This window comes from Colletes gigas, unplaced genomic scaffold (genome assembly GCF_013123115.1).
Source record: "Colletes gigas isolate AHSC1104 unplaced genomic scaffold, ASM1312311v1 Colletes_gigas_Sc00007, whole genome shotgun sequence".
NCBI classification, from domain to species: Eukaryota; Metazoa; Arthropoda; class Insecta; order Hymenoptera; family Colletidae; genus Colletes; species Colletes gigas.
The window spans coordinates 4,766,240-4,775,718 of NW_025106636.1; the positions used below are offsets into that span (position 1 = coordinate 4,766,240).

The following is a 9,479-nucleotide window of genomic DNA, read 5'->3' on the forward strand; positions in this document are numbered from 1 at the left end:
TTGTAGGCATATTAACTGTGCTTATAACTTATATCTCAATACCGAAGCCTCACGTTGCAAAGTTTAACACAAATGAATTATTTAAGAATGTGAACAATCAGAGATCATGTGAGAAATTCTGCTATCGAATTCACGATACACTCCTGGCTCGAGACACAGTATGCCAATGAACTTCTTTCGCAAACATATGGTTTTGCTTATTCTCGGCTCGTGTCGTGAATAAAATACATATGCATATAGTTGGGTGCACGTATGCGTGGTCAACTATATCTATATATCTAAAAAATGCACATCCGAAGCCGCGCTGTGCAATTTTATTTGGTCATATCTTGAACCAAAGTTTCAGATAGCAGAACAACAAAACACATTTTGACTTTTTTTTAACAATTTGTTTTAATTATATCTAAATATTTTAGGTCACCCTGTATGACAAAAATATAGCTTGCTTTATTTACAGAGATAAATTACTACATAAAAAATAAAGAAAGCACCAATGTATTATACATTTCACAATACACCGAAGAAAATAAATATTCGTATAAAACTTTTTGTTGTACTAGAAAAATACAGTTAATGAAATATTAACTCGTTATTATAAATTCCTTTTACTGTAATAATATACATACTCTAATTTCGATATTAGTTTACATCATCGTCGCATATTGACGGAGTATGTTGGCAAGGACGGTGCCATTCTGGATCTCTCTGAAGACTCGAGAATCTCGGACGGTAGAATTCGTTTATCATAACATTTCTTTGTCCAACCTTACTTCGCGGAACAGGTGGATAATCTGATAGACGCCATCCGTATACCCAACTGGTACAATCGGGGAAGTAGTAACGATCTTCTGGGATGTCTTTTAATCTATGATAATCAATAAAAAAATATAAGATATCGATTTCTTAAAGATAAATAGATAATACTAGGAAAATGAAACAAACTGTTATTGTTTCTTTTTGTTATGTTTGACCTTTCACTGATGTAATTTTCAGCAGTGACGAAGCTTGGAGCATCCTCGTACAAGAGAGCCCTTACTCGCGGTTCGATCGGTTTCATTATGTTCATATTGATAGAACCATCAGGCTCGAGCGGTCTCCAATTTGGCAGTGGCTTTATGCGTATCTATAAAACAGGAAGCGTCGTCTAATTTTTGACACGCAATAAAAATAGTTCGTTACAATGCGTCACGTGTTTCCATACAATATCTGCGCTCGATTGTTTCGCTGGTTCATGCGTAGGCGTTTCAATTTTCGTCGCGGTTCCCGTTGTTTTCAGACGGTCCAATAATTTCTGTTGATTTTTCAAAAACCATCTCATGCGTAAAGAGTCTTCTTTCTGTATCATTCCCACGTGAAACGCCTGGCAGCGTGTATCGCAAATTCCTCTGGTAGACATGACTCAACTTTGCGTGGTGTTCGACTATCTTTTTAAAAGTATAACAAGAATTTAAATAATATATCAGCGACTTGGAAAATTTACATTTAAGAAGATATTAGTACATTAGCATTAATTAATTATACATTACTCTGAAGTGAGATTACGAAGTAACGCGACGCTTTAATGTTTATTTCATGTTATTCGTTAGTAAATTTTTCCGTTAGTGTAACAGACAAGAGAAGGTATTGTTATATGGTTATCATATTTTGAAGAATCATTTTATTTACATTATTATTACATATAATACGTCTTATTATATGATGCTCAATTATTTTTGCATGTGCTATCATTATAAACTTACATAATAATACCAGTGGTAGCATTATTTTATGTACAAAATAATTAAAAGGAAATTAGTTAATTTAAGAAGCAGACGATACTCCTCTACCATCAGAGTTTATTTTAGATGTTGCATGAATAGCGCGTTTAATAATTTTCAGATAAATAATCCATGGAAATTGACTATTTATTGTGACCTCGAAGCATTCGAAATTAGATTTAGATTCTAATGATAATAGAAAAATGGACTGCTGGTAGTACTTTTTACTACAAGCACGGAGAGTATTTATTTAAACACTTTAAAAAAAGTATACATGCAAATTTTGCGCAATAAAATTTAATAAAATTACTGTAAACGCAAGATTTACGTTCATTAAACATCTGATATAATTACTTAAACACGTAGTGCCATTGATATGGTACACGTGAATGAATACGTATACGCATACTTCGTACGTACAGATATATCGTACTAACATGAATCTAATTGTTAAATTTGATGAACGATCGAATTTTCGCAATACAAATAATTTTAATGGTTTTTTCCTAGAAAATAGTATATATATTATCGTGACGTGTCTATCAAAAAATATTTCTAAAAAAGTGTCCATCGCAGTACACTTTTTACATGCAAAAGTGTCACTGATGTATTTTGTAGTAACAATTAATAACGTATTAACAACGATGAGTAGTATTACGGTGCCGTAATAATAAATATGTAAATATGGCGTGAAATATGAGTTCTCACATGATATTACTTCCTCTTAAAGTCAACATCAAATGACTCAGTAATCACAGCCATAGGAAGCAATATTGTGGTACATCATAAGGTTTAGATGCAATGTTGTTTATACGTATTACAAACTGACTAAGAAGCAATTCTTAATTTGCACTTGGGTAATTAAGATGAATTGTATTTATTGCACAATAGCAATTGTCATTTCCTTTCTAATCTGTTCTTTTATACTGTACATACACATGTAACATTAACTAATTTAATTTATATAATTTAAATTATAATGTAATCAATAATCTATATTGCTTTACAAAATAATTACTTTACACCGTCGGTAGTTGGTTTAGACCGTTACTGTAGTAGACAATTTTTTTCTTTTCATTAATTTAAATTTCTTTTTACGTGAACCTTATCTAGATCTTCGCTTAAAAATCAATATCATTTTAATGAACTTACATTTCTTCTAAATTTGTTGAATATATGCGAACTAATTCACTATTCAAGTTGGAGCAAGTTTCTCAAACCTAATGTTTTAAACAATGCTCGTATTAATTTTTCACTTGCAACTCTCGTTCGATATAACTTTGCTGTACTAAAGTGAAATATCCTCAAGTTTACTTTTTGTACAAAAACCGTATACAGTAGATTCTGGTTATTTGGGCGATCGATTAATCAAGACAGCCGTTTATTTAGCGTATATCTTAAAAAGCATATATCTTTAACATTTTCTCTCGTCGAGAAAATCAAGTATTATATTACAACACTTCATGCGGGAAAGCAATGAAGGTAGTCTATTATCTCCACTAAATATTTGTGTCGATTTTGTTCACTCATAGTAAATTAAAAGTACACAGGAGCGCACACTAAATAATTCCTTCGTCAATGATTAATTAAAACTAATAATTTTATACACATACTTTCCTCTAATTCGTTTCAGTAGGATTAGATAGGACAAGTTTAAGGATACACAGACGCATCCTTGAACAGGGCATTAATAATGTTGATATTAAAATACGTAATAAATATTTTACTGCAATTTGTTCAGTAATTAGTTTAAATACACAGTTCGTTATTTAGTGAAATGTTAGTTTAGGTTTCTCATATCTTTCTAAAAGTATTTACATGAAATGTATACATCCAAATTAACCGGAATCTGCTGTGTTTCTTTGATTCGAAATTAAATACGACTCACTCTAATGGACAATTATTGTTACGTTTCAATACTTTTATACATTAAATAATTTGTGAATGTAGAAATAAGTCCATACAAATAAGCTAATATATAAGTTATTTTATAACAAAAATACATAATTACTTCATAAATAAATTGAATATGATTTACAAATAATTTCGTAGTGTTGTCGTTATGTGCTATAGTCACAAAACAATGAATTTCAATTTAATTTTGCGTAATGAATTTTTCATGTTACTTTATGTGAGTGGTACAATAGACAGTAGCAGTATCTAGCCATTTCTACTTGTTGGATAACTGGTAGCAATACAAGTGCCAACGAATATTTCTTTCTCAAATATTGCTAATTGTTAAATTCAATTTTTCTGTTTCTTTTAGAGTGATATACAACATCAATAGATATTTTATCCCGGTAGAATATTCAATGAAATTTACAAATTTTATAGTATCAAATTGAATAAAATATTTGATTGTTTTACAAAATATCATATTCTTTTTAACTTTAACTTCAAATTCTTTATGAATTATTGTACACATGTAATAATACCACAATAACAGATGAATTAACAAAATATCACTCATCATCGATAAACTCTCGAAATACGAAAAACAGACACTTATTCTTCATACAAAAGTGCATGAACTAAACAATTCAGATATACCTAACTTGTAGTCATGTCAAGTAACACCGAGGTCGAGGAATTTTTATTAAGGTATACGCTCACATCTTGAAAGCGACTAGACCTAGACGAACCAGTCTGATTCTGATTTGTACCACTTGAATCATTGTCAGCTTCTGGTCCACAATTAACATCGTCTTGTTTCGTACGTAGCATGTATTTGAAAAATTCGTATCTAGAAAATGTTAAAAAAAAAAAATATTTGTCTAATATTGCGTACACAAGTTATTACACAATACTTTCGACAATGTTAACAAATATATTTTAATTTCATGCATAACCATCATATTTAATATTTTACATTATCCATTGTCTTGATGTTTTAACCGGGGAATGTTATACTTGGCAATTACTAGTTAAATATTTGTAAATAAATGGCCATTAGAATAAATTTGATCATGCAGAGAAAGTGTTGTAATGGTTTTTGTTACAGATAGGTCGGGAAAATGTAAATCTGCAACATATACACGATGTTTTTCTGCAATGCGACCATCGTTCTCCTGCCTTGACCCCGTCGGTGACCGATAGTAGATACTGGTCTAATAAGCACTTACTTTCTATAAATATGTTTCCTTAAATGCTAATCACAGGGTTACAAAGTACTTTTTACGTCACTTTTAGTTTCACTCCTCTGTATTCACTAAACCTCGCAAAATTATACTATTCGTCTATCTAAAACTGTTTTTCAGAAGTACTGAACGATACTATCGGTGTCGATTATACATAGCTAACGAGACTGACGAGTCTAGGCAGACAAGCGATAGTAGCACGGCGGTAAAACATGATGTCTTTTTAAAACTTTGATGGTCATTTACAGCCATACAAAACAAATTGAATGAATCTGTATACTGATATTGTATATTCCGAGAACTTTTAATAGAGCATTCCTGCTTCTAGACTTCTGTTCTGGCTAAGAAACTCGAGGCGTCACAGGGATAAATATTATAAAATAAAATTCGTGTCGGGCAGTGTTATTAATATATAAATTGTATGTGATTTACTTACGTTGACCAACAAAAAATGGTTGCTGGAGTTTGGTAAATAACACGAGCCTGTATACCACGGAAGTAACCACGTACCCCGCCGAATAGATAAACTTTCTTAAAAGCATCAACCATACCTTGAGCGTGTATACCATTCTGCGTATTTAGTAGCGTTTTACAAACATCTAAAGGTGTTGTGATCGCAGCAGCAACAGCTCCTGCAAATCCACCTGCAACATACATAAACGAATTTATATAGTTTTAAATTACAATGTTTTTTTTAAACATGATACGTACCAGATAACATGTGTGCCGTGGGATTATAAGTGTGTTCTGGATTTGTGATGGCTTGTGAAGCTTCATAAGTCATAAAGTGAATCACTTGAAAAGGTATGTTCATGACTAGCTGAGTCGTGTAACTCCTATAGAATGCAAATACACCTTCGCTTTTATATATACTCTTTATACAGGTCGCTATGTTTCGATAAGGAGAATTATACATTTGTAATCGCTGTTTAACCACTGGAATAAGATAATTTAATCCTTCATTCAATAATATTCAGAAAATTATGACTTAATGATATAACAATTAAATTAGAAAAGAATTATATTATATAATCTATTAACTATGTTGTATTTTGCGAATAAATTTAAGAGAAATTCACCTTCGGCTGGATTCATCACACCATCGTGAAGAACTGTTGCCAATGCACCAGCAGTTCCATAAATAGTCAAATTAATTTCATTAGGTGCTCTTGAGCTTGATAATTTATTTTTAATGAATTCGTAACATGAAAAATATAATGCATGTGCAGGGCCAGCTCCTACAACCATTACACTCATACCACGAACAGGTCTCCGAATACCTTCTTGTTGTACCATTCTAATCAAGACTTTTAGTGCTCCCCCTCCACCACCGGGACCTGGAGTCAATGATTGCATTCTTGTCTAAATATAGACAAAAGAATGACATATATGTAAATAAATTGCACAAATAATTTCCTTATCGGATAAAACTAATTAATCGCATACTTTGTAGATAAATACAGTTAAACTTATAAAAAAGAATAAATACGCAACTTAAAATGTATACTACTGCAAAAAAGAAAAAAGTACATTTCTTTTATCAATCTGATATCATATAGTTTTATCGAGTACTTGACAATGACAGAAAAATACTGAAATATCAAAATAATATAACTTGTAATAGGTAATGGCTAATATTTTTCAAAGACAAAAGATAAATTAGAGAAAGAAGTAATTTAAGAATATGTAAACAAATCTTAAATTACCTTATAATACTGAAAACAATGACATATAATAATGCATTGCAAATTGTATACATGTATAAGTCATTGAACTTTGAAATTATAATTATGTAATACATTGTTTGTATGATGATGAATTACCATATAGTAATCATAATTTGGTAAAAATATATTTTTTGAGAGTTGAATGAGACAGTAAGCAATGATATAGGTTGCAGGTTGAAAGAAAACCAAAAATAGAACCTATTGCAACAGACCAAAGAAACTTGTTACATAATAAATGTTTGAAACCGATGTTCTGCATGAAAATTTCACATGAATTAATACTATCATATAAACAGTTTTCTTTAAAATTATTAAAATGTCAATATCATAAAATAATCTTTACTTTCACTGTCATAATAAAATAGTACAATGAAACAATGAAAAATGCTTAATTGAAAATAATTAAGTGGGTAGTACATCAGATATTATATTTATTTTTATTACATAAAATCTGTTTCCTTTCTAATTGTCTGTTCACATAATGTAGATACTACTATTAACTTATATAAACAACTGTATTTATCATGTTATTAAGTAATTGTTGAATGTACAGTAACCATACTATAATAGAACATAATTGCTAAATCACATGATGACTAAGTTGATTCGTTTTTGAGTACAACAACCTAGCAGTACCTGGAAATAATTACGAAATAATAATGCCTGAGTTGGTTGCACAATCTTTCTTGCAGTGATGCTATAAAACACGAAACAATTGTAGAATAACGAAATTGTTGTAACATTAGTATCTAACAATGATTATCATATGTATCATGAAAATATAAAACGTTCATTATTTACTTAAAATTATGATGACGACACGCGCGACACATGATTCTTGGGTTTTCACGAGGAAAGTATGAAAATCCCGACAGTTATCTTGAGTTGAAACTTCGCGTTTACCATTATTCAAAGATCATGCAACTTGCAATGTCATGGTATTAAATGTCATTGAATTCCTTATAATGTATCAGGATCGAATATCGTGATACGAATGGTTGAGGTTATGTAAAGTATCTTGTAAAAAATACGCAGAAATAAAGTCATTACCTTGACACTGTCAAGCGGGTACATCACGCAATGTTCCATAATTCCGGCGAATGCACCTGCTATCATATGTACGTACACGGAAGACGTGGGCAAACTCTCATATACATCCGTATTCATGTTTTTCGAGAAGCGTTTAACACGAACTCCAGCCGACGACTTTATAAAGTACTGCGCACTCGTTATGCACTCTATCGGAGCGAACAATGTGCAATAAACGTTTTCGGTTGTACCGATGCCGAATTACTGTCAATGTAACAGCATTTACTTTACATTTCTTGAAACGTTGTTCCATTCAAACAGAATCGGCAGAAATGTTTATTCGTTCGAAACGAAGAGACGTAATCGTACACGTTGATCGTATCTTAATGAGACCGTATTGGAATTGAAAAGGCTGCTACCCCCAATAAGCAAATTTACAATGTATAATCCCCTTCACGTACTCGCAGCGAGAAGAAATTTCTATTGTACCTGACTACACGGTTAGTACGCTACAAAATGCAGAGGTGCACAGCATTTACGTTTGACTGTTTACTGGAATAGTTACAGAACCCGATGCATATCGACATTCTTTGCGATACGACTACGAATCGTCACAAGTTGATGCGGCGAGGTTGGGTATACGCGCACGTGCCGCGCATGCGTCGTATTCGCCACGTGGTTCGTGCGTGCAATATGTTACGCAGCTTGTGCTTCGTGTATAAGGTGTTTCAAAATGGTGAAACGAGCAGCGCACACAAATTCTTCGTGCGAAAACAAATGGAAAAGTTCTTTATTATAGTAGACACAAAGTGGGGAAATAAATGTGACGGATTATTCAAAAGACTTTCCTTCGCAAAAGTCTTTAATTCGGCTGTCTGCTTTTTTCGCTCGGGAAGGTTCGCTGTTCGGTACCTCTCAACCAACCATCTTCGATGCACGGACCTCTTATCTCCGAATCATAAACAATCGAAAATGCTACACACTGCTTGCCGCTTAACTGTGACGATCGTTCTAAAGATAACCTACATTATCGTTATGCAATTTGAGGCTTTATTTTCAAGATATGAGTAGATAATAAGTAGTTCGCGGTAACTATGTTCCCCGGTTATATGATTACACAACGCTACATACGCAAATTCGACACGAAAAACTCGTTTTCATGATAGTCTCACATGCAAAAATTTCAAACATTTATATCTAAAAAAACGGAGCTTTAGATTGAAAAATGATAAAGAACTTTTCGATTTTTCTTTGCACGAGGAATATGCACGTTTTAGTTCGTCCCATCGTCTTGAAACTCTCTGTATAGCTGATTATTAGTGTATAAGACGTGTATACATCTACATTCAGGTGCATGATGACGTACTATGAGTGATGAGTCCGCTACCTTATCGATACTATTAATATCAGCTAATAAAGTGTCATTTTATCATATCAGTTTACACACAGCACAAATCTGGTATATCTGATTGGTAGTGATACTCTTGAAAAACATATCAATACTAATATCATATTAATCAAGTAAAAAATAAATTTTAATCATTGTGTGAAGAAAATTACAAACAATACAAGTTTAAGGAATTACTTTTATCAATTAGATTTCGATTAACTGAAACTGCATCACTATGTATCGTATACATAGTTTCATGGATGGGTTCATTTCTGTTCTTTATTTGCAGTATGCCATTTGCAGATTTTCTTTTGCGAGGTTCTAGTATTGTATTTCAATATATGTATGTAATTATAATTCAACGAGTTGCTCTGTTGTTTTTTAAACGTGACAAAATTACAAATTGAAGCATAGAAGGTTATTTTTCAACAATTCAAAT

General features: G+C 32.0%; 2 protein-coding genes across 3 annotated transcripts; both read right to left on the bottom strand.

The window, feature by feature from the left end:
* Nucleotides 1-639: 639 nt before the first annotated feature.
* Nucleotides 640-1,396, bottom strand: LOC122396585 (protein ATP6V1FNB-like). Its single transcript, XM_043395123.1, has 3 exons — nt 1,202-1,396; nt 972-1,123; nt 640-865 (listed from the first exon to the last, which is right to left on the bottom strand). Exons 1-3 carry the CDS (start codon nt 1,394-1,396, stop codon nt 640-642), a joined length of 573 nt encoding a protein of 190 aa, XP_043251058.1.
* On the bottom strand, nt 1,352-8,258 carry LOC122396326 (mitoferrin-2). Of its 2 annotated transcripts, none has more exons than XM_043394619.1 (5): nt 7,672-8,256; nt 5,974-6,256; nt 5,606-5,830; nt 5,331-5,538; nt 1,352-1,424 (listed from the first exon to the last, which is right to left on the bottom strand). In XM_043394619.1, the coding sequence occupies exons 1-5, from the start codon at nt 7,786-7,788 to the stop codon at nt 1,421-1,423; spliced, it is 837 nt and encodes a 278-aa protein (XP_043250554.1). In that variant the 5' UTR covers nt 7,789-8,256; the 3' UTR covers nt 1,352-1,420. The 2 variants fall into 2 exon arrangements, with proteins under 2 accessions (XP_043250554.1, XP_043250553.1); XM_043394618.1 differs by lacking the exon at nt 1,352-1,424 and adding an exon at nt 1,473-4,500 and having other exon boundaries at nt 7,672-8,258.
* Between the last annotated feature and the right edge of the window lie 1,221 nt (nt 8,259-9,479).

Coding starts and splice junctions, on each gene's coding strand:
- LOC122396585 (XM_043395123.1), bottom strand. CDS start 1,396: ATGTCTACCAGAGGAATTTGCGATACACGCTGCCAGGCGTTTCACGTG. Junction 1,124..1,201: donor AACAATCGAGCGCAGATATT/GTATGGAAACAC, acceptor CCTGTTTTATAG/ATACGCATAAAGCCACTGCC. Junction 866..971: donor GAAAATTACATCAGTGAAAG/GTCAAACATAAC, acceptor TGATTATCATAG/ATTAAAAGACATCCCAGAAG.
- LOC122396326 (XM_043394618.1), bottom strand. CDS start 7,788: ATGAATACGGATGTATATGAGAGTTTGCCCACGTCTTCCGTGTACGTA. Junction 6,257..7,671: donor ACCCGCTTGACAGTGTCAAG/GTAATGACTTTA, acceptor GTCTATATTTAG/ACAAGAATGCAATCATTGAC. Junction 5,539..5,605: donor CACGGCACACATGTTATCTG/GTACGTATCATG, acceptor TGTATGTTGCAG/GTGGATTTGCAGGAGCTGTT.